This window comes from Amblyomma mixtum, chromosome 2 (genome assembly GCF_055824585.1).
Source record: "Amblyomma mixtum isolate Tamu chromosome 2, ASM5582458v1, whole genome shotgun sequence".
Lineage (NCBI taxonomy): Eukaryota > Metazoa > Arthropoda > Arachnida > Ixodida > Ixodidae > Amblyomma > Amblyomma mixtum.
Window position 1 is genome coordinate 170659039 of NC_143013.1, and position 25496 is coordinate 170684534.

At 47.8% G+C, this 25496-nt stretch overlaps 1 protein-coding gene across 1 annotated transcript; it reads right to left on the bottom strand.

Annotated features, from left to right (window-relative positions):
* Window positions 1-687: 687 nt before the first annotated feature.
* On the bottom strand, window positions 688-19199 carry LOC149361586 (sulfotransferase 1C2A-like). Its single transcript, XM_089572723.1, has 3 exons — window positions 19067-19199; window positions 12967-13303; window positions 688-2245 (listed from the first exon to the last, which is right to left on the bottom strand). Exons 2-3 carry the CDS (start codon window positions 13296-13298, stop codon window positions 1849-1851), a joined length of 729 nt encoding a protein of 242 aa, XP_089428849.1. The 5' UTR covers window positions 13299-13303; window positions 19067-19199; the 3' UTR covers window positions 688-1848.
* Between the last annotated feature and the right edge of the window lie 6297 nt (window positions 19200-25496).

Consider the following 25496-nt stretch of genomic DNA (forward strand, 5'->3'; position numbering starts at 1 on the left):
TGTTAATAGTATTTTTGTATTTATTATATTCATATGTAATATCATGCTGATTATTGATTCGAACACAAATATATGTCTGTGTATGCGAGCATTCTACCCGTTATTTTTCGACCAGCGTACACTGAATGCCGAATTTTTCTGTCTGGGGCAGGAGCCTATGCCAGGCTATATGCCTTTAGGTTCTGCTCCATTTTCTGTGCAGGAAAAGAAATTAAATAAACCTGGAACCGGAAACTGAGAGGCTTTGAGGATGTAGTGGTTGTGCACTAGCATGCGAAATTTTGTTCTGCCATTTCATTGACGAGAGGCAGCTGTATCGAAGCAGTGAGCCGTCTCTTTGGTGTTGGGAATCTGCGCGTTTTTTGGATTAGTGTAGCTCAGAAGCTAGGCACTCTGTTCGATTTGAAGTGATACCAATAATTACGGGATATCGTACTCTATTGATCAGGTTCAACTCGGCAGCCTAATAAGTTTAATATTGCATCCTATTGTGATATCTGGTCGGCTGCGGCACGTCGAGCAGCTGTGTCTCAATGAAGGGCTAGCGCTAATACGCTTCAGAAAATGTGTGCCCTTGCTGGTTGAAGTGGTGAAGCAACATTCGAAATTCTAGATTGTGCTCCAGGCCGGCCTAGTCTTCAAATTTTTGAGGGACCTCTAGTTTTTCCTTAGAATGAATGACAACAGTTACGGATACCGACGGTGACCGTTTAATTCTTAAAAATCCTCGCGAGCCCAGTGGAGATTTCCAGCGTCCGCTCTTCTCTGGTCTCTGCTTTAAAAAATGTTTTTATGGGTGGCACCCTTTGTAATTGTGTTTCTGGTTTTTAGCAGGAGTGAACTGATATCTGCCCAGTGTATGCCCGCACATTATTCACGGGGCGATGTCTTCTTAATACAAACAACAGTGGTAAACTGGTGCATTCTGAAGTTATTCATTTTTTTGCAGCCAAGCGGTTTTTTCTTTGCAGCTCTATGGGTCTTTACGTGTCACAGCTGTTTTACCTTGTGTTGATAAAATATGTCTTTGCTGCTTCCAAACTGTGTCAAGCACCAGTTGATATCAGAAGCATTCGCACGACGCTACAAGTACTGCCGGCACCTTGTCGTTAGAACCATTTTACTGTTAATGATTTAAGAGACAATGCTATTGCAAAGTCCGAAGTGTAAGCAAAGAAAGGGCTACCCACTACCAAAGTTGAAAGTAGTCACATGGGGCCGGTTTTTCTAACAGGTGTTTAATACGTTCTCGTTCTTCACGAACGGACCCCGTCTTTTCCCCTTGTTTTTTCAGGCCGAAGCTGCCGAATGAGATAGTTTGCTACAGATAAGCCTTCGCGCAGCAAGAAATGGCTGTGAATTCTGAAAAGGTAGGGAATTTAGTTCCTCAAAGAGTACGAAAATAGCGATGAAATAAAAGATTTTCATAACTGTGTCTCTCAGTCTGAGTGCGCTGAGTGCGCTGAGTGCGGGGACTTCTTTGTACCTACCCTGATTATTTTTCATGCCGTGTAATCCTCGCCTCTGTATTCATATGTGAAGGCGACTCCGCTGTCACATTTTCAGGGAAGGTTACATGCTGAATATGCCTGGCAGAAGCAAACTCGAGCAAGCACATTGTTAAAGGCGTAAAGCTTCGAGCGCCTCTTTCCTTATGTCGTCCCACAGGTGCATGAACGAAGCTTTTTCACCCTGTGCTTGAATTTCGCACTCGAGACGCCGAAGCTGCTCGGGTTTAAAGTAGTTCTTCCAATCTCCAACCTTTCCATTCCGAACGATGCCATACTTGGTGCAATCACCACCGAATCCATTTTTGCAGCTCATGTTGTTTCTGGTTATCAAGGCGTCCTACTCATTTGTCTTCCCTCCTGCCATGTTCATGACGATCACGTTCTTCATGTAGCAAGGGGAGGATATCTCTATGATTTTGTCCAGCAAACCGTTTTCAGTGTCTTCGAGGCGCTCGCCGTAGGAGCGGCCTACAAAGTTCGCCAGCTTGATCACAGTGGCGCGAGTGTCAGTTTTCAGTTCCTCGTAGGTGACGAAAAACACGTTGGAAGCGTCTCTGAGTGCGTAGCCAGAAGCCACGTGGTCGAAGTAGGAGCCGTAGCCAATGTCTTCATTCAGGAATGCCTCGAAGAATTCGTCGAATGTGCCGTCCTGGAATTTGTAGATGCTAAGGTTGGTGGCCATGTTGAACAGTGACACGCAGGTGTCCCACGGGTTGCGAGCCACGTAAACGTACCTGTAAAGATGATAGTTAAATACGGCAGAGTTAAAAACATTTACTCATCACTCGCACAATTACTGAGGAATGGAAGAAAATTTGAGATTTGTTGCATTATTGCATTGTTGCATTTATTGCATTGCATTGGCGAATAAAAAGAACTATACCATTATAGCATTAATTGATCCCAATCTCACACGCAGCTACTTACATAATTCAAACACCATTCAATCACAGCGCTTGCAGACGAGGACACTTAATGGACACACACAGCAACCCTTTTCGACACTCATCTTTATTTTTCACATGTTTTTGAAGCGCGCCTTATGCTTAGCAGAAGGACATAGACGCGAAAGCGCACCTAAAACACAGATATGAAGAGCTCGATCTCTAGCAGCTACTGTTGATAAGACATCCACGGAGTGCTCAACCTGGCTAAAAAGAAGAAAACCAGCACAAAAACAATCGCAAGAAAAACTGGCCAAGGGTGGGCTCACAAATTCCAGCGACTAACACAGCAAACGCACCAGAATTGTGTCCACTAGTGGCGTTCCCATACTTCTAGATCGAAGCCTTCTATTACCTTTAATTTATATAAATATTTTACAGGTTATTTTTAAGTGCCAGTTTAATGTGAGAAATCCGTACATTGTAAATATACATGCCTTTAATAATTAAAATTTTAGTAACTTCTCTATATCAGGACTTTATTTTAGGACTGTATATGTATAACTAAGATGACTATATTTTAGGTGAACAAGGAAAGGGGAATGAGGGGCTCGTTATAAATATGAAAGAAGCCAACAGCCACAGAACCCAAGGAGCACAGGGGATTTCTAATTCTTTTATTTATTTTGTGGTGTTCATCAATTTAGAATATTACTGAACATGTTATCGCTTAAAGCTAATTGATTAGAAAAGCAGAAGAAAAAACAACCACTGCCGCCGGTGGGATCCGAACCCACGACCTCCTTTAAGCGATAACATGTTCAGTAATATTCTAAATTGATGAACACCACAAAATAAATAAATTAATTAGAAATATCCTGTGCTCCTTGGTTTCTGTGGCTGTTGGCTTCTTTCATATTTATAACGAGCCCCTCATTCCCCTTTCCTTGTTTGCTTAATTGCTTAGCGAGGGCCTCGGTTCTGGCAGCCTTGATGCCATAGGAAACATAAGAGGGTTCTCACGCAGCTTCCACCGTCTCCGTTCGATGACGTTCTACGTCACACCTGCGGTAACTCAGGACGTTCTACGTCCGCCGCTTATGAACATGGGTGGCGCTGATGAACACTCCCAAGGTTAGGTTACTTGTGTGACGACCCCACATAATGCGCAGGTCCACACGGGACGGAGAGGCAAGAAGAGACCGAATGGCTCAGTTTAAACAAAATAATGTAATCAATAATTATACATTGTACATCAGAGGCTGGGGTGCCCGAGCTTACGTGGCGACGCCGTCATGGGGGCGATGGAGGGGCTCCGGAGTTGCGATCCGTCGGTTGCTGGCAGAAGCTGCGCGCCGTCCGGCTTCGGCGCTGAAGGACCCTTTTTCGTGTCCGATCTCGTCCTGCGCGTGCCTTTCGTCCGCACTCCCCAGCTATATCTGCTCCGCCGGCCACGCCCGATCTCCTGTCTTCCCGACTGGAATGTTTCTTTCTTCCTCCTTTCCACGGCGGCGCCGCGGCACCCCCGACCTCCCTCGTTGGAATGTCGTTTGTCTCCCGCCGGCAGCTTTCTTCTCTTGTCGGGTTGTCAGCCTCTCCTGTGTCCTTGTACGGCCAGGCAGCCTAATTGGGCTGGCTTTCCCTCCCGCCGGCGACTTTGTACCATTGTACCCCTTCAGTGGCTTGCCGCCGCTGGGGGCTCCGTCTAGGCGGCGCCGCCGAACGCGAACCGTTTAAGGGGAGACAAGGGAGTAGGACGGTTGAGCACAGAGGAGATTCCGCCGAAGATATGGGCCCTGGTAGCTCACGCACGGAACGTCACACTCGCTCACCCTCCAGAAGAATGTTCTCCGAACATTTGAGTCCAGGCAGCTCCCCTTCTTTTTCTGAATCGCCTCGCACATTCCGTCCGACAAAACACTTTTCGCTGCACACAACACCACTGCACTGCACCATATGCCGCAGCTGTCATAACTGGCGTCTCCAGGGGCAGCACTGATCTTCTTTCACAGACAAACATGAAACTCAGCACCCAAGCCTCTCCTTGCTAGTCCAAACTGGACGAAATATATTTACCACAGTTACAAAGGAGCTCCCACTTCCAGCACAATCACGGCACAGACAAAAAAAAAAGATAACGAAAGGAAGTCGGGCATGTTCTGCATCCTGTGTAAAAGTGTTACTTAATGACAGAAAGGCTTAACTAGCAACTCCGATATTTTAACACATAAGCACATAGCAATGTTATGAGCTGCATCATTACACAGTCTTAACCAGTCCCCAACTCCGCTCTGTTTACGCCATTAGTCCGACTTAGCTTTCCGATTTCGAAGCGGATATCGGCGTTCATGAGTCGTACCAAGTAATTCTGTGACCCCTTGTCTGCTTTGAGACTCGCGAGGGCTCGTGGCAGGAGCCTCTCCTGGCGTTATCTGCGCAGCAACCTCGCGCGCTTCTTCCTCCAGCAATGCATGAAGTAAATCCGGTGGCATTCCTGCCGTAACCTCTGGCGCTTGCCGAACAAATGCAGGAGAGTGCGTTTCTTGCGAACAATCTGCGCGCTCCGCTTCACTTCGGTCCCCATCAAAATCTGCGCTTTCCCCCTCCTCATTTCGTGAATACTGAACTGGTGCCGACTTGAGGCGATTTGCGTGTATCCTTATCAAGCGGCGGTTCACGTCTCGGACCCTGAAGTTTACCGGAGAAAGCTTCTCGACAACCTCGCACAGTCCTCTCCACCTCGTCTGGAACTTACGAGCCAACCCACTCTGTCTTTGGCAGTTTTCGATGTACACGCTGTCCCCACATCAAACGGCGCGTCTCTAGCACCGCGATCGTGCACCTCCTTCCTGCGCTTCGCCGCTTTCTTTAAGGCCTCCTTTGCGATGTCCCTCGCCACTTGCAAGCGCGATTCTAGCTCAACCTTATAGTCGTCCAGTGAAGCGTATGGGACACGACGGGGGCCCTCTGGCACTTCACTAGGCTGGTCCGGGTCTCGGCCGTAGAGAAGAAAGAATGGCGATTCGCCCGTGCTCTCGTGTGCTGCGGAATTGTACGCAAACATTGCATACGGGAGCCACAAGTCCTAGTCCCGCTGGTCGCGCGAAACAAAATGCGACAGGAACCCGGCCACGGTTTGGTTCAGTCGCTCCACCGCGCCGTTGCAAGCCGGATGGTACGGTGTTGTCTGCTTCTTAGTGATCTTAAGCAGCTCGCAAACTCTCCTCATTAGCTGCGACACGAAGTTCGTTCCCCGATCTGTCAAGAGTTGCCTCGGAGATCCATGTCGGAGCACGATCTGTTCGACAAATGCTCTTGCAACCGTGTCTGCTTTCTGATCTGGGAGTGCTACCGCTTCCGCGTATTTTGAAAGGTGATCGACAAATACTAAAATGTACCTGTTTCCAGAAGTGGTCGTGGGCAATGAGCCCATTATATCCATACCTGTCCGCTCGAAAGGAGCCGAAACCTCAGGGAATGGCTGAATTGGTGCTGGCCTGCGTCCCTTGGGTGTTTTTCTTTCGAGACAGGAATGACACTTCGCACAGTAGTCTCTAACATCCTGTCGCATGCCACTCCAAAAGTACAAACGCTCGACACGCCTGCGTGTCTTCGCTACGCCAAAATGACCGGCACACGGCGCATCGTGGAACGCGCGAAGAACCCTTTCTGTCCACGACCGAGGTATGACGACTCTCTCCCAAGCGGTTTTCTCTGGTCTCCCTTTCCTGGTTGGCCTCGTGCGCCGACACAGGGTGCCGTCTTTGCCAATGAAATAACCTAGCTGTTCGGGGTGAGATGGTGCGCCCTCTAAGCTTTCGATTATTCGCTTCAGGTCAGGATCTTTGCACTGCTCTGTGCGTAATTCGGCGGGGTCGACTACGGGGACAAACTCATCTATAGCTGACACGGCAGCTGTACGGCTGAGCGCATCAGCATTCAGATGTGTCTTTCCTGACTTGTGCTCCACCTCAAAGCAGTATTCCTGCAGCTGTAGATTCCATCTAGCCAGTCGCGAGCTAGGGTCCCTGACACTCATCACCCATTTCAGAGGATGGCAGTCTGTCACTAGCTTGAATTGGCGGCCGTAAAGGTAGCATCTGAAGTGCTTTACTGCCCAGACAACGGCGAGGCACTCCCTTTCTGTAGCTCCGTACTTCTGCTCTGTGGGGCTCAGCTGTCGGCTAGCAAAAGCCACGGGATGTTCTTTGCCCTCGATAACCTGAGATAACACAGCACCAACTGCGAACTTTGACGCATCTGTGGTCAAAACGAAGGGCAAATTAAAATCCGGGTGGCGCAACAGCGGTGCACTCATTAGCTTCCTCTTCAGGGCCCCAAAAGCATCCTCCTCGTTTTTGCACCAGCGAAAGGCGACATTTTTGGCTGTTAAGGCAGTGAGCGGCTTAGCGAGCTTGGCGAACTCCTCTATGTGCCTTCGGTAGTAACCGATCAGGCCGCGAAACTGCCGGACCTGGCGGACACTAGTCGGGGATGGAAAATCCGAGACACACCTTAGTTTCTCAGGGTCCGGTCGCACGCCGTCAGCTGAAACAACGTGCCCGAGGTATTTCACCTCGTTTTTGACGAACTGGCACTTAGAAGGCTTCAGCTTGAGACCAGCTCCTCTTGGTCGCACCAAAACCTGCTCAATATCGCGCAAGTGTTTCTCAAAACTGTCACTGTATATGATTATGTCATCCATATACACGAAGCACAGCTTCCCCAGAAGACCCGCCAGGATAACATCAGCGGTTCTCTGCCAGACAGCAGGGCTGTTGACCAGACCCATCGGCATTCTTTTCCATTCATAGTGCCCTGAGGGCGTGTTGAATGCCGTTTTCTCAGCATCTGCCGGATCCATTGCTATCTGCCAGAATCCAGTCGCCATGTCCACTACCGTGAAGTACCTGGCAGAGCCCAGCTGAGAAAGCGTCTCCTGTATATTGGGAATGGGGTATGGATCGATGCGAGTTACGGCATTTAATTTGCGGTAGTCCACCACCAATCGATACGAGCCATCTGGCTTTTCCACCAATAGTGCCGGTGCTCCCCATGGTGACTTTGAGTGTTCGACAATGCCGCGATCAATAAGGTCCTGCACCTGCCGCTCCATCTCCTCACGTAGGGAGTAAGGAATCCTGTACGCACGTTGGTAAACGGATGAAGTGCCGGTTTCTATCCTGTGCTTTATAACGCCACAGCAGCCCAAATCCATGTTGGACGCGGCGAATACCTCTGAGTAGTCGTTCAGCAAACCAGCCAGAGCCTCCCTCTCCCTGGATTTTACGTGGGAAAGATCGAACAACGCATTTAGAGGAGCCGAAGGACTAGCATGCTCTACAGTTGCGAGTACCGTATCGGTGGGCTCATGTTTCTCTATCGCAGAGGTGAAGAAAGCCAATGTTTTGTTCTTGGGAAGGCTGAGTGGCTGCTGGCTACAGTTAACCACCCGTAGAGGCACTCTGTGGGCGTCATTAACAGTCACGAGGCACGCGGCTGCCTTCAGGCCATTACTAAGAGAGTCGACCGGTTCAAGCACTCCCACGGCGCCGCTCTCTACATCTGCAGGCACATAAGCGTACAAAATGTGCTCCGACCACGGAAGGACGACCGCCTCATCGACCAGCTTCACGGCAACCCGCGAATATACCTTCTCTAATGATCCCACTGTTGGACGTGTGTCAATATCGGTACTGCGAATCTCAGCCCTGCTCCTGTTCAAAAACGGAACTTTTGAGCCCCCCGCATTAACTTCTTCCTCAGAGAATGAGACTACTACCTTCCCTTTTCTCAAAAAATCCTGCCCTAATATACCTGACACTCCGTTTGGCAGAGACACCGTGTCCGGGCATACGTAGCAGGGGTGTTCCAATGCAATTCCGCCGAGAGTGAAGTGTAAACGGTAGAGCCTACTTATGCCAAGAGGATCCCCCGTTATGCCTACAAATTTGGTTGCCATACCACCAGACGCTTCCAACACCTCGCGGTTCCCTTTCCTTCGAAGCGTGTTAAAGCTGCTTTCCTTAAGCAAGGTCACCTTTGACCCCGTGTCTGTCAACAATTCCATGCAACAACCGTTTAACTTGCAACGCACAACAGGGCATGCCTCGTCGGCCACACAAACCACCACCACCTCATTACCCACTGCTCCCTCCCCACACTCATCAGGATGGGGAGGACAACCTAGTTTTTTGTCCCTGTATCTGGAGCCTCGCTGTAGGCTTGCTTAGGGCGTGTCTCGCCTCCTTCTCTTTGTGGCTCCCCACGGCGCAGGTTTGGGCAGAACCTTGCGATGTGTCCTCGACCCTGGCACGCGAAGCATGCGATTTCTTCAAAATCTCGCATACCGCGCCTGTAGCTTTGTGGCGGTCTCCAGTTTCCAGCGAATGGGCGCCGTTGAGCGCCCGCTTCAACTTGGCGTTCCACCTGCTGAGATAGCAGCTGCTCTAAGCGATCTAACCGCTCTGTCAAGAGAGCAACCTCAGGGTTGGGCACCGCTCTCTCTATGACGCGAACTCTCGCTGCGGCCGCCGTTAGCGCCTCATTTCGTTCCTCATCCAATGCGGCCGCCACGGCTTGGTCGAAATTGCTCGGCTTGCACGAGAGCACGAACCGGCGCACGGGGTCTTGCAGACCAGCCACAAACAAAGCGGTCATTTCCTCTTTAAGTAGTTCCTCCGCGTATTTCTTCTTTAGCTGGTCTCCTTCCTCCTCCCTACTCAGCGTATCGCGCGCTAGGCGCTGAAGCCGCGACGCAAACGTTCGCACGTCCTCCCCTACCATCTGTCCGGCGTCACGGAACCTCTGTACCCGCACATGACGTGGTTCAGTGTCGAAATGCTCGAACGCGAGCTTCTTAAATTCCGCAAATGATTTTGTGGATTTTACTTTTTCGTCTCGCCAAGCAAAATCATGAGCAGCTCCTGCCATCTTACACCTCACCATTCCCAGCATTTGAGCATCGGACCATCCCCCCATTTTCCCAATCTCTTCTAGCATGGAAAAGAAATCGCAGACTGGAACCCTTGTCTTATCTCCCGTAAACGTCGGAATGACGCTTCCTAATGCCAGCATGCTTGCTCCGAGCGACGGCTGTGGAGTGGGAGCTGCGTCAGTTACAGACATTTTTTTTCGCTCCAGCCTTCCGGTGCCTCAAGCCTCTCAAATGGGGGTCAAAGTCCCACAGTCAGTCCCGTGATTCCCCTTTGATTACAATTTTGAAGTCATGAATGTCGCAGCATTCAGAGGACATTTGCTTTTGAGACCCCACTTCTGACACCAGTGTGACGACCCCACATAATGCGCAGGTCCACACGGGACGGAGAGGCAAGAAGACACCGCATGGCTCAGTTTAAACAAAATGATGCAATCAATAATTATACATTGTACATCAGAGGCTGGGGTGCCCGAGCTTACGTGGCGACGCCGTCATGGGGGCGATGGAGGGGCTCCGGAGTTGCGATCCGTCGGTTGCTGGCAGAAGCTGCGCGCCGTCCGGCTTCGGCGCTGAAGGACCCTTTTTCGTGTCCGATCTCGTCCTGCGCGTGCCTTTCGTCCGCACTCCCCAGCTATATCTGCTCCGCCGGCCACGCCCGATCTCCTGTCTTCCCGACTGGAATGTTTCTTTCTTCCTCCTTTCCACGGCGGCGCCGCGGCACCCCCGACCTCCCTCGTTGGAATGTCGTTTGTCTCCCGCCGGCAGCTTTCTTCTCTTGTCGGGTTGTCAGCCTCTCCTGTGTCCTTGTACGGCCAGGCAGCCTAATTGGGCTGGCTTTCCCTCCCGCCGGCGACTTTGTACCATTGTACCCCTTTAGTGGCTTGCCGCCGCTGGGGGCTCCGTCTAGGCGGCGCCGCCGAACGCGGACCGTTTAAGGGGAGACAAGGGAGTAGGACGGTTGAGCACAGAGGAGATTCCGCCGAAGATATGGGCCCTGGTAGCTCACGCACGGAACGTCACACTTGTAAAAATAAATACCCCCGAAAGCAGAAGATTTGACAGCCGTCGCCGTAGCTCAGAGGTAGAGCACCGGACGCGTAATTCGGAGGTCGTGCGTTCGGATCCCACCGGCGGCAGTGGTTGTTTTTTCTTCTGCTTTTCTAATCAATTAGCTTTAAGCGATAACATGTTCAGTAATATTCTAAATTGATGAACACCACAAAATAAATAAATTAATTAGAAATCCCCTGTGCTCCTTGGTTTCTGTGGCTGTTGGCTTCTTTCATATATTTTAGGTGGATATTTCAGAAAGCAGTGTTCTTCGTTTAAAAGATTTGCAGATTCCAGTTATAGCCGCTCCAGCAGTTTTTAGCAATTTGGGATTTTCAGTGGGATTCGCCTTTTTTAAAGCAGCAAATCGACGCTTTTGGAGCAGGCTTTTCCCGTCCAATTCAGAGGCTTCTTCCTTTCAGCAAAAGACAAATTACGATCGTCGCTAGCTTTTCCAGAGCGTGTTTCACAACCTATTACACTTATACGTGAAGTATACGTGAATTCAGAGTTGTGATCGCCGTTCGCCCTCGGACACTAGGTGTAACAATGTTTTGAGCAAAACGCTCTGCTGTAGGAAATTCCTCCTCACATCTCGTCGCATACAGTTTCACTCAAAAAATAGTTTTTCAGCGTATTGCGTTCCAATTTATTTCATAGTTTGAAATAGATTTTTTCGTGAATTCGCAAGAAGCAACTAAAATTGAATTACACACCAAAAGCATGGATTTTTAGCGTTTTTCCTCCCTCTACCATGGTAACAACATACGCAATCCTGAGAAACGCGACTACTAGAAGAATTTTCTGTGCCGCAAATTTTGCCTCACTTTTTTCATTAAAAAATTCTGAGGACACTTATGATTCTTCCTAATGCTAAATTTAAGCGCCGCTCTGTCGGCGTCTCAGGCTCTGTGGGCTTTATGTTTTGCTTTGCTGCGTTGTCGGCACGTCTGGCGACGATATTAATTGGATAACAGCACCAGTAGAAGAATACGACGATGTGCAGTGTACACCGCGATTGCGTGTTGGAGTTTAATACGAGACATGATTTGGCTGCGGAGTTGAATTAGTGCTCTCAGTCTCTACAGGCTCATTTTTTGCTTTGCTACGTCATCGGCACGTCGCGACGGTATTAGTTTTGTAGTAGTATTAGTTGATGAAGACGACGACGTGCAATGCACAGTCCGCGAGGACATGCATATTAGTCCGATAGCAGTATTCGCTGAAGAAGACAACGATGTACAATGCACACTACAAGAGTGCGTTGTATTTTTACACGATGCGGGATCGGCGTCGATAGCCTAGTGCTCTCATGCAGTGGCCAAAGAGGCTGAACTGTTCGGGGCGCCACGGGTTCGAATCCCAGTCGCGGCAATGTTTATTTAAATGGTTCGACTCGGTTATACTACGCTGCCGACACGGCTCAACCCACGAACTGGCGCTTGAGAGCTGCCCTCTGAAAATTCCCGCAAAATCGCAATCCAGAGCTCTTGAATGCAGGCTAGAAGTCGTAAAGGCGCGCCATTTCTTGCCTTGCTAAGTTCCCTTCAATATCCGCCACACATTTTTGCTAGCAAGCGTGGTCTGCTCGGCACGTATGCTATGCCAAATACGAACCCGGCCTCTTCGTAGAGGTTGGTGCGCAGCGAATCTTTTGTCTATTACATGTTCGTGACATTGTGCGTTACAAGGATTGAAGCATGCTTTCGTGCTTATTAGTTGCGATGCAAAAGTTTGCACTTTCTATGCTTTCATATGCTTCATATTTTATTTATTCTTTAACATCCCTGCCTTTCCCTCTCTCTCTCTCTCTTTCTCTTTCTTTAACATCATTTTTTTCCTTTCCACATGTTCTGGCTTTTTGTTTACTAATGCAATACATGATGACACCCTTGTAGAAAAACATCAAAGGGTGATAAGAAGGTTTTGTGATGTACCGAGCGTGCCGTTTGGGGCGAATAAACAGAGCCATACCATAATAACAACAGTTGACCACAATCTCACGGGTAGCGAGAGCGAATCTACGCTAACCTCCTAGAATTACGAGGCCGCTTATGCCAATGTGGTTGTGTCACCTGTGTTGCGCTTGAAGGATGGTAAGAAACAGATAATTGAATGGAGAAGGAATTTACTCATCGTTCTGGACACTTAGAAAACTCATTTCCTTGCCGCTCTTTTTCCTTTTTTCCCCTTTGTTCCCCTCCCCAAGTGTAGGGTAGCCAACTGGGCATCGCCTGGTTAACCTCCCTGCCTTTCCGTCCTTTTCTCTCTCTCTCTCTCTCTACTCATCGTTAAGGCGCCGCGGTGGCTTAGTGGTAATGGCGCTTGGCTACTGAACCGAAAAGCGCTGGCTCGACCTCAGCTGTGGAGGTCGCATTTCGGTGGAGGCAAAATGCTAGACGTCCGTTTACTGTGCGATGTCAGTGCACGTTAATGGACCCCAGGTGGTATAAATTATCTGTAGCTCTCCACTACGGCGTTCCTTATAACCTGAGTAGCTTTTGGACGTCAAACGCCTCAAAACCAAACCTGCTCATCAGTGCTTGCAAAGCTTAAAAAAATTCTTTGATCAGGCACTTACCTGGCCTCGGTACAAAGGGTTTCCGGCCGCGGAGGCAGGTGAGTGACGATGCACCTAAGCGGCAGCGATGATTTCCACCCTTCGATATTCACGTACTCCATCGGCCGGGTGTGTTTTTGGAACTCCTCGTACGAGTGAACGGCGTCTGCTTCTTTCAGGATTAGCTGAATGAGGTACTGCACCCAGTGTGTCCCGCTTTTGGGATACGACCACTGCACAAGGTCTCCCTTGCTGGCCGTGAAGTTCAGCGCTTTTCTCAGGAGGACCGGGTCCACGTTGACGCATCTCGGGACGCCGTCGATTAGTTGATACAAGGGCCTCCGCTTTTCCATCGGAGCTGGAGATAAAAGATGTAACGTAAAACAGAAACAAGCTTTTACGTTTGACCACTCCACTTGGGCCGCGGGGTACGCTGCATAGCGCAATTACTTCGGCCACTTGCAGCACATTACCACTTTGCTAAGAACTTTGTGCAGAAGTTGAGCGTAGTGATAACCATCTACACAATCTGAGGGCGTCCCGTCTCAACGCTGTATTCTCTTTTGACATAATGTAGCAGCCCAAACTCATAGTCAAACCGCACTTTTGTTCTTAAACACGGATCAAATTTCGCCGCAGGGTAGCTTTTGCCGAAATCGAAATGTCGCCGCCGCGCTAATATTCATTTCTATGAGCTTTTTTTGAAGGTAGAGTCAGGCGGCAAGAAAACGAAATCAGCGCCTGTGAACAGCACAAAGAATTTCATCCACTTCCTTTCAACTGCAGCGTATATTTTGCTTAGTTCATGCTTCTTGGTAAATGGTCTCCCAAAGTGCATATTTGTAAAGTGGTTGTACACGAATATATCTCTACAAAGTAGAAACGCACCGTACGTGAGTGTTGGCGTTTTATTAAATGTTGACTTTATACTGAGAACAACTTGCATAGATTATTGTTCTGAGTTAAGCTGTTTTGTCGGCCGAACTGGTTCATTTGACATTTTTTTGCCAGCAAAATACGTATTTCGAGCGTGAAAGTTAAAGGTGAAAATTAAGCATTTTCCCCGCCACTCGATTCTGCCTCTTTACCTTGAAGATATGGACGCTGTAATCTAGTCCATGATCGCTGACTAAAAAGAGGTCGTTGTGTTGACTCACTTGAGTAACCTGGATTCAGCGTATTAGTATAATTGCAGTTTGTGTTGCAGACTTCCATAGGTATTTGAATAAAAGCAGCGCAGTAGACTGGACCTAGAAGAGAGAACACAAAGACACAGGCGCTGACTGTCAACTGATTTCTTAAAACAAATTTCTTTCAGTTGACAGTAAGCGAAGGTGTAGGTGTGTTCTCACTTCTTGGTCCCGTCCGTTGCGCTGTTTTTATTCAAATAATGTACCAACAAGCCTGGATTATTCTTCTCTTGATTCCATAGGTAGAGATACCTGTTGTTCATTTTTGGCCGCTCCTTTCTCTTGAAAGGAAAGTAGTTTCTTTTGCATTAGAACGCGTTGATTAACAGGTATCGGGCGATATGAATTTCACCACTGAACCCCTGAAGCCACAAGATGTCACAGGCGCAGAGCCAACGCGGCGACCTTTCCAAGATCTATGTATTAAAACCCATAACTTTCAAGTGAGTCCTATGCAGATGCAGTTGTTTTAAACATTTCGGTAACGAAGTACACCATTAGAAAACTAGAAGCAAACAGAAATCAAGAGGTGCTATCGCAATTTGTAGAAATAAAGGCATCTCCTCTTGAGAAATGATTCAGTTCTTGATTAATCACTGATAATATATTAACTCGCATCACACGCCAGCTGCATTGGAGATTAACTCTCTTAGATTTCGGTCTGATAGAACCGGTCTGATTTCGGTAAGTCTCGGCTTTCAATGCATCTGATTAACGCGGCTTGCGTTTCCTGCTACGCGAATGTAAAACTGTCAGCAGTATTTCAATCATTTAGCTTCCATGGAGTCCAGTAAAGGAGTAAAGCAGGGGCCGTATTATAGAAACTGTTCATTTTCCATTGTCTATTTCGCCTCCAGTGGTCACTCACATATACACGCGGCTTTGAAGCGTCCGTCGGAAACGACCCGATCAATCTCTGGTTGTCGACCAGACCTAACAGTTTTCTGAATTGGCGGTAGTATGTAGCCAATACTGAAGACTGGTCGCCAAACACTCCATGGCCCTGGACGCTTGAAAGCCGTGGCTATATGTGAGTCAGAAATGACAGAGGGCCAAATGGTGGCAATATGGACAACGGAAAATGGAGAGCTCGCAGAATACGACCTGAAATACTTTTTTCAAGAACTTTCAGCCTCCTTTCCCTCTAAAAGGACTCGTTAAAACATGCGATTCGCAAAGGTTGCGCAACTGTGTCTTTCGAAAAACGACACTCGCAAACTGTCGAAGTGGTCGAAAAGCGACAATCGCAGGCCAGTCGCACGCTGCTCTATTTTTCAGCACTTGCAACTGCGAGTCGCAAACCGCTGACCAACAAGAGAGGCTCTGGAAACAGCGCGTGACACTTTCTACATCCGGTTCTGGCGTCTCGCTCATCGTCGCTTGCGCACTGCTGCCTCACAGCGAGCAGGAACACACACAGCGGCAAGCACCGATGCCCCGCTCGGTTCAAGCTCCGCCCACAGCGGGTACACATTCCAACCTTGCATCAGTGTCTGAGCACTGTTTGGCTCGGTGTAGTTATAGTTCGCATCAGAAAAGGAAAAAGAGCCATGCTACAAGAGAGACTGCCTACATGTTCGAGCAAGGACAACATGCCTCCGTAAGAGCCGAACTATCGGCAATGACGGTGCCCGGTAGCACGGCGGGCGACGAACTGTGCTGTAGAAACAATTAAGCCCCTCATACTTTGTTTTATTCACATTCATCAGGATGTCTATGAATGCCAAGTAATACAGGCTACAAATGAACACCACACAGGAAGAAAGGACGTACACGAGGCTGACTAACAACTGAGCTTCACTGATGCGAAACGGGAGCATATATAGCACGATGAGGGGAGAAGGAAAAAAGAAAGAAAAGTATGCTGCGTAACGGTGAGCGAACAGAAGTCGGCCTCGTGTACGTCCTTTCTTCCTGTGTGGTGTTTATTTGTCGCCTGTATTCCTGGCCATGTTCCACCAACTAGCTCAGAAACCAATTCTCCGCGATGCCCTAGTGTTTAGGGATAACAATGGTCGCGTGAATAAGTCTGCGGTGGAAGTTACGAATTAGTGAATGGAAGAATGGTGGCACAAAAGAAAAGAGGTGACATAAAGTGAGAAGTGTAGGGCTGAGAATTTATTTAAAGACAATGGCGAAATTTAATACCAATTTATGGCACAGTTAAATAAAAATAAATAAAAAAATGGCCTGGCTTAGCTTATGGTTAAGCCTAGGATGCGAAGCATACCACCGGCGGAGGCTGCGCGTCCGCAAGCGAGCGCACGAGTTGAGCACCAGCTTTCACAGCTGTTGTGACGTCAGCGCCCCTAGCGGAGGGAGCGGGAGTTAGGCCGCCGGAGGAGGCTGCGCATCCGCAAGTGAGCGCACGAGTTGAGCCCCAGCTTTCACAGCTGTTGTGACGTCGTATCACGTGGTGCGCCGATGTAGGTCAAGTGGTAGCTACGCGGCCGCGCGCGGCGCAGCAAGGAAGAGCTCGGTTGTGCGGCTAGTATGCTTCGCATAAAAAGCCGAGCATGATGGAAACCGCTACCACCCCGTTTGAAAGGAGACGCTCCTATCTTCTATCCATTCCATCCATCGATGCGCTGTTCCTTGGCTCTCATGGCCGCCGCTAAGCCTAGCCAGTTTCGCATCGATATCGCAGGTGAGGGCGTTTCAAAACTGGCCAGCGCTGTAGTAAAGCTGGTACTGTTGACATGCTTTGCTGTGAACCGCACCTATCACAAAGTAAAGATATGCTTCATTTACGCGATGACTTTAGTAGTGGATTTAGCAGACTTCAGGCGAGAGGCACCAGACAGCAGCAGCAATTGGCTACGAAACAAAAATTTCCTTTTGTCCCAGTTATCACTTATACCAGAAAATGGGTATTGGCGAACGATCCTCAAAAATGGCTCATTTTTGACATTACACTCTCCCGAGGCTTGTTATGAACGTGAAGAAACAACACCACCGCATTTTTCCGGCGCCAGCACCGGGGAAAGTTCCGAGAAGTGCGTCGTTACGTGATCATGATGCTGGCAGTGTCGCGATGCATATCAAAAGCGTCACATCTTCCTCTAACAGCGAGGAGCCAGAGCACTTTGGAGGACCAAGCGTTAGCGCAGGAGAGCAGGCCGAATATTTCTTGTTTCGAATGACATTCGAACGAGAAGGCGACCTGCGACTCGCCCTAGAAAGCGTGATTATCGCTGTTGTCGAGCTGCTGCCTGGTCTCAAATGGCTGCCGGTTGTGTTCTCTTTGCGAATCGCAAGCGTAAATGGACAATAAGTGTTAGAATGAAGAAGCACGTACAGGTAAAGGTTCATGTGGTTTAACGTCCTTATGCGACTAATGCTATAAGAGACACTGTGGTGAAGGGCTCCTGACAATTTCGACCTCCTGGGGTTCTTTAATGTGCACGGACATCGCACGGCACACAGGCCTCTAGCATTTCGCCTCCATCGAAGTGCGACATCCGCGACTGGGATCGAACCCGTGTTTTTTGGGTTAGCAGTCGAGCGCCATAAACACTAAACCAAAGCGGCGGCCGAATGAAGAAAAGAAGAAAACAGTGTGAACACTGATATTCCAGAATGTTACGGGCGTAAAGTTTTTCGTAATTTTAGTAGAAATAGCTGTAACAGAATTAAGTCACGTTTTGCGAGCTTTAAACAACTGAGATAAACTTTGGAGCGAAAAGCTCTACTTCTCGCAGGCAGGGCTGAAGGTGAAATGGCGCTTGGATTTCACCTCTAACTGAAGGCTCGCCGCAGGTGTGGCTGCGTCGTCATACCACGTGGCTTGTCGCAGCTGTTACCGTTCGTTACGCCGCTGCGCTGACCGCCGATCCGACCGCTCGCTCTCGCAGTTGTGTCACGTGACTAATTACGTGATTGCCTCTTGCTAAATGAAGGCCAGCACTCGCTGCCTAGACAGCGCAGAGACATGCAGCCAGAATCGATCACAGGGACGAGTTCTTCGACTGAGCGTTGGAGGCGCCGGGCTCCTTCTAGCGATCCCTACGACAGGGAGCGTTAGGAAGCCTCGTCGGCTGCAAATAAGTCGTGTAAGTGGGCTCGTCGACTTGATGAAACCGAGGACGAACGGGAGGTACGTTTGGAGGTGAAGTGGTGCAGGCAACAAGAGCATCTCAAGTGGAAAATGGCAGCAGACGCTGCCAACGTCTCCGCGTCGACATCGGCCACTGGTTCGCTTGCCTTTCGGTCTGTATAACCTGGCTCAGCTAGGCTGAGCCCCAGACATTTTTTTCGCGTGCTTCTGAATTGCAGCTTACGAGTAGTATTGCAGGGGGACTGCAAAAAGAGTAACCCCGGACGCCGCCCCTTATCACGACAATAGCATTCGGACACTTTAGATAAAGTACGTCTCTCCAGTTACAACCTCTCTGCGTACTTCTACAGCAGTAGTAGTTCAGCTACCCGAACATCCGCGTTGTCTTTAAAAATTATATCGCGTGTCACACGAACAAAGGCTCCTTCAAGCTCTTTCTGTAAGGACGTAATCAGCTCTCCAAAAGATACCACGAATCGCGTATTCGAATAGCGAAAAGAAAAGGCGCGTAAAATTTCAGAACTCATACAACAGTCTAAGACTTAATATTGTGGTAGTATCTATAATAAAAAAGGTCAATAACTGGTTGGAAGCACAATCACGGTCCCGTTTTACTTGAGCCTGCAGTTCTTTTGCTTTTTTCGGTAGCTTTTAGTTCACTCGAGTGCTGCCTTTTTTCTTGGGGAGATGCGTAGATGCCAAGGAGCCGCAGAAAATAATTCAGTCATTAGAACCAAAACAAATTGCAAGAATCACATTACATCAAATGACAATGTTCTAGTGGCCCTAGCGATGCCACTAGTTTTTTTATTCTACGTGTGTGCGCTTTTTCAAAGCCAAGGAACATCAAATGAACACATCACATGCGTCTTACCTGTTGGGCGGTAAGCTCTGCTGGGGAACACCCACACTGGCTCTGATAAACACGTCTGTACAGCCACCGATACCTGTCAATAGCAGCGGTGGAGCCCGTTTTTCGACTAAAGTGCGTAGTCGCCGTAATCAGCGCCACGCATCGTCCATTCCTTCTTTCCCTCTAGATAAGGCGCAACACGCTGATGGGCATGGCACAGGTTGTATATGGCAACGTCATTTTCTTATGCGGTTGATTTGATTTTGACTTAACCATAAGATATTCCGCACAAAGGGATTTCTTTCATCTTATTCCCAATGTGTCTTGGTAATTTTTTTCCTTCTTTAAAGAATGTTGAGTCCGTCACGGGGTGCTTTTAAGAAGCGCTGTAGTGGCTGGGTGACCGAATGCTTACCTTGAACTCAGCTGTTTCCGTTCATTCATTAATTTACTGATGCTGTCAGCCTATGCAGGCTATAACAAGAATGGAACAATTTTAGTAAATATTTTGTGCAGCTAAACTCTAAGAATGCAGGTTTCACACTTCTGCAGAATTCGCTTCCCGACTCGTGGTGCTCACAAGAAAGGTGTGCTCAGTTATATTTTGGCCGCTTGCTCCGCCACCTCCAAGCACTGACTCCTTATCACTGTGAACTTCACGTTGCCAACCGCAAGTAGATATTTTGAACGGTGGAAAGGGAGAGAAGGGGCAATAGTCGCGAATATGCACCAAAAACCGCCTCTCTATACTATAGCTTAATTACATTTCGGAGCTATTCGATAACCTCTCAACTAAGGTCAGTCTCTTGTGTACAGTGTGGAGAACGCGACAGGGACTGATCACGGAGTGGACACCATTGGCCGTTGGAAGTGCCGTTTTATAAAAGCTCTAATACCCATTAACACTGCTGGGGCGAACCGATGATGTATCAGTAAATTAAACATTCCAATGCTGCCAACCCTAGGAATTTTTCTCTAGATCTAGGAAATTTGGATGTCGTTTAGGGGAAAAGACATTTTTTGTGTAATCTAGGGAAATTTTATTTCCTCGGAGAATTATTTTTTTCTTTCTTAAATTCTGAAGACAGTACAGGCTTTTCGTTCTTTTTCTCTACAACCGATGGTAGACCGCACAACACCGCCGCGCGCTCGAGTAAAGCCTGTTTCTCATGCAGCTGAAAACGCCTTGTTGCTCCAGCTCAAAAGCTCTTTAGAGCCATCGCGGCGGCTCCAGCAGTCAGAGCGGCGATGTTCCAACAAGTTCCAAATTTTTCGCAGCGCTGCGCTGCTCAATTTTCAGTCATTTGCATGCATGTGAACCAACCTTTGCATAGACGTAGTCGGACGTGTATGGTCCCTGACGTGGCCAGTGGCACCCGCTGATGTGATATGGCGCACCACCGTCTTCCCTCAACACGCGCGCCCCTTCCTCACGCTGTATTTGGAGCTCGCAGCACGACGTGAAATTCCTATTTAGTAAGCATATCTGTATGTTTGTTTTGATAACTAGGAAAGAATAAGGGCGCCATTTTTTTATAAGGGAGCGCCGTGTTGGAAATCTGAGCTAGTCTAACTAAGAGGACAATTCTCAGTTCACCCGCCGCAGTGGTTCAGTGGTTATGGCGCTCGGCTACTGACCCGAAAGACGAGGCTTCGATCTCGGCCTCGGCGGTCGAATTTCTATGGAGGCGAAATTCTAGAGGCCCGTGTACTGTGCAATGTGACTGCACGTTAAAGAACCCCAGGTGGTCGAAATTTCCGGAGCCCTTCACTATTTCATCCCTCGAAGCCTGGGTCGCTTTGGGATGTTAGACCCCCCAAAATCATAAACCATGATTTCCAGTTCCACCACGACTAACAAAGTGAGTTGATGTCTCAAGAGGCGTACAAAAGCCAATCACTGCTTCATTTTTTTGATTGACTCAAACTGTTACGTCACCTACGCTCTAGAGCAATCGCAGCAAATGAACAAGCAGCTTTTATATCGCAGTTTCCGTACTCTCCTCAAGCGACCTCCAGGCATATTGCACGTGGTATCCTTCGTCTGAAGTATAAACCGACACAATATGAAGGAAAAAAATTCAGTTAACTCCACATGCCGATGAATGTTTACTAATAGCTTGCGTACAGTGAAAAAAAAAAGACATACGATATAGAGGCTTTAATTTGTAATTTCCAAACAGCGCTACGGTTTACCTCGTAACTTCGTTTAGAAGTTCTTCATTTTACATCCCTCACTTTGAAATTGACAACTAATTTTCTTACGATCGTCTGGCAATAGGGTAGCTTCATGACAAAACTTGCTACTGAACTACGCATAAATATAGAATTTTACAATTTTACAATATACAACTGAACACTATTTTTCGTATCTAGGGAAATCTAGGGAACTTTTGGTTGCAAATTGGAGGAGACGCGCCTCTCGGGGTTGGAAGCACTGATTCGATCACAAACAACAGGTCATCATGAGAACCTGTTAATAAGCATGTGCTTTTGTTTACCAAAATGCGTGAACTACATGCTAACCCGGCCAAATGATCTACCATAAATAGCAGTGCTTTACAGCTGTGATCGGTTCTTGTAACAGGTGTGTATCAAATGAACATAGACACCCCTCAAAATGCGCTGCTTTCAATATTCTAGTGACGTGTTTTTTTTTGCATTTGGAGAACAATTGGAAAGAAAAATAATTTTTGAAACAAATCTTGGAGCTGATTAATATAGTCACATCATCATCATCATCCTGACTGCACCCACTGCAGGGGAAAGGTCTCTCCCACGTCTCTCCAATCAACTCGATCCTTTGCCAGTGGCGGCCACCGTATTCCCGCAAAGTTCTTAATCTCATCCCCCCACCTAACTTTCTGCCGCCCCCTGCTACGCTTGCCTTCTCTTGGAATCCAGTCTGTTACCCTTAATGACTAGCGGTTATCTTGCCTTCGCAATACATGCCCTGCTATTCCACTCCGTTACCCTTATTGACCAGCGCTTATCTTGCCTTCGCATTATATGCCCTGGCAAAGCCCATTTCTTCCTCTTGATTTAGATTAGGATGCCATTAACTCGCGTTTAATCTCTCACCCACTCCGCCCACTTCCGATATCTTAACGTGACAATTACCATTCTTATTTCCATAGGTCGCTGCGTTGTCCTTAACTTAATCTGGACCCTCTTCATTAGCTTCCACGTTTCTGCCCCCCCTAGGTGAGACAGCTGTTGTATACTTTTGTCTTTAGAGATATTGGTGAATTACCATTCATGATCTCAGAGAACCTGCCGAATGCTCTCCACCCCATTTGTATTCATCTTGTTATTTCCCTCTCGTGGTCCGGATCAGCTGTCACTGCCTGCGCTAAGTAGACATATTCTATTACTACTTGCAGCACCTCGCTACCGACTGCGAACTGCTGTTCCCGTGCTGGACTGTTGAACATTAGTTTGGTTTTCTGCATGTTAAGCTTTAGCCCCACCGTTCTGCTTTGCATAACTCATTGATCATGCTTTGCAGTTCATGTCTTTAGTGACTTAGCAATGCAATGTCATCAGCGAATTCCAGATTACTTAGGTATTCTCCATTAATCTCTAACCTCAACTGTTCCCATTACAGGCCCCGGAATACCTCCTGTAAGCATGTGGTGAATAGCACTGCCGAGAGTGTGTCTCCCTGCCCGAGAGACGCATTTGCACACTCTATTTTCTTTAAAATTTTTTCGACCACCGAGACTAGAAGTTACGGCGGGTATCCGCATTGACGGAGCCTCTGCACCTGGTTTTTGAAAATTGGTTTCCAGACAGTGCTCACAGGACTCGGTGAGCGCATTGTTAAAAGCAGACTAGACTATGTCTCGCTTGACAAGCTTCGAATGTGCAGAGTCGTATTGCAGAACAGGGTTGTCGCGCCTAGGCTGGAACATCCAGCAAACATGTTGCGGCGAAAAAAGGAGCTTTAACTCGAGGAAGCTGATGGAGCCATTTTCTGGTACCTCGTGCGTCAAGACCAGGGCTGACACGGTTTCACTAAAAAGGCCGAACACCTAGCGAACTTCAGGCAAAAAAGCATCATTTTGACAGTCTAAGAATATGAGGTAATCGTCCACATATCGAAATATTTGAAGAAATGGCAGATTCTTAAGTTTCTTCTTTTAGTGCTCTGTCATGCATAGCCAAGTACAGGTCACTCAGGATGGGGGCGATACAAGACCGTATGCAAATGCCTTGTTTTTGGATGAACAGAGGCCCATTCCAATCGGTGTAGGCGGATTTGAGGCATGCAGAAAGAAGTTCTAAAAAGCGATCGACAGAAAAACCGCAGGCATTTTGAAAAGCAATGTCACCATGATGGTCAGCTCTACTCGTTCTATTCTGTGCTTGGAGATAGACGTCCTCATGCTTTGGTGTTTCTTAATCAGATCTTTTGTCTCCTGAGATAGCTTGCAAGTATTCTGTCCAACCATCCTACCGCCTACTTTAGGGCGCACTCCATCGCGATAGCTGTGAGATTATCGTTCATTGTTTCAACATCACGGTCGTTCTCCTCACTTAAAGCGGAAAATCTTATTGCAGCGAAATCGTGAATTCCTCTGCTTTCACTCTTCCCGCTAACTCGTTAATGGCCTTCCGCTTCACTAGTTTCCTCCGTTTCATCTCCAAAGCTAAGCTAATACGAGATCTTGCCACTTTGTGGTCGCTACAACAGACCTTTCCGAGGACGTCCACATCCTCTACAATGCCAGGGCAAGCACACGGTATGAAGTGTAATTCGTTTTTAGTCTAACCAGAGCAGGATTTGGCCACCCTGGTGTAGAACATGGCCGCAGCCTTCTATGAAGACAGCAATTAACCCTCGGCTCTCAGTCTCCAGCGGCTGCGGAGCAACTGGCCAAAGCGGCGGTCAGAGCTGTGACGCAGCGAAGGTTGCTAGGAGTCACTGGTTCCGGACACGCCTGCATTGAAACTGAACCTGGCAACGTTTAACGCTAGAACCTTATGCAGTGAGATTAGCTTAGCAGTGCTGTTGGAGGAATTAGCGGGTATTGGATAGGATCTCATCGCGCTTTGTGAGGTTAGGAGGAAAGATGAGGCGTATACAGTAATAAAGGGCGGGCATGTACTGTGCTATCGTGGATTAGCGGGCAGACAAGAACTAGGTGTGGGATTCCTCATCAATCAGATTATAGCTGCCAACTAAGAGGTATTTTACAGCAATAACGAGAGGGGGGCAGCTATCGTAATTAGGCTTAATAAGAGGTACAAGCTGAAGGAGGGGCAGGCCTACGCGCCAATATCAAGCCATGATGCCCAGATCGTTGAAAGCTTCTATGAGGATGTGGAATCGGCAATGACCAAAGTAAAATCACAGTACACTGCACTGATGGGCGACTTCAATTTGAAGGTAGGCAAGAAGCAGGCTGGAGACCAGGTGGTTGGTGACTATGGCTTAAGTTCTAGGAATAGCAGGGGAGAGTTATTAGTAAAATTCACTGATAGAAATTATTTACGGATCATGAATACCTGCTTTCGCAAACGAGCAAACAGGAAATGGACTTGGAAGAGCTCCAATGGATAGACCAATGGAGTATCAGTATTTAAAGTATTATTGCTGTCGCCTGAAATTTTCAGTCAGCTTTCGTCACTTCTCATTCGTACAGTAAACCGCTCATCCAGGAAAACTACCCTTTCCTTAGAGAATGAAGAGATTACTTTTCGCAATTCGTGACCCAATATTTTGCGTGGAGAGAGAGAGAAAAACTTTATCATGACAAGTGTGTTTAGACCCCCCTTGGGTCCCTGGACCACCGCACGGTCCCACTCTACGTCGTAACGTTCATATTCAACTGTGAGCAGTTCCATGATTAGTTGGAACGTTTTCCTACAAGAAAATGATGTTTTGAAAGTTTAATTTATTGCAGTGTGCACTTGAAGCATAAAAGTTTAAACTTAATTACCCAGTATTCGCGGATTCATGCCATAGTTTCATCCTGCAGGCCTGTGATGAAAACTACATATTTTATAAAAAAAGGAAATATCTCACTTGAAGAACGTTAGTTTTCCTTTTTAGTGTACCCAGTTCTGTATTCTTGCTTTAATAACTGTTTTTTAGCGTGTTGGAGAAACTGAACTGTGGAGTTCCATAGGGGTCGCGAATATATTAAATTTCGAAAAGTTCTTAATGTCGTCCTGATGTTTAAACATTTCCATTTATTCCCACTCGTGTCGTTAAGCGCCTACCAAAAGTATTCTTGGATAAGAGTAATGGGACGCGTAGTTGTTCAATTATTGGTGTTTGCTGCAATGAGGTTTTAATTTAATACGCCGAGAATAATGTTGCGCACCTGCCAAACAATTTTCTTCGTTTCTCAGCCGAGTGAATTATTCGTTTCCTTATTGGCCATGGTAGGGACAAAAGCGGACGTTTGAGAGTTGTTATTTTTTATTGTGCTGTACATAACAC

Bases quoted from the DNA above. Each gene is read 5' to 3' on its own strand.
- LOC149361586 (XM_089572723.1), bottom strand. From the start codon at position 13,298: ATGGAAAAGCGGAGGCCCTTGTATCAACTAATCGACGGCGTCCCGAGA. The intron at 2,246-12,966 runs GTAAGTGCCTGA...TCATCTTTACAG, and splicing joins ACCCTTTGTACCGAGGCCAG to GTACGTTTACGTGGCTCGCA.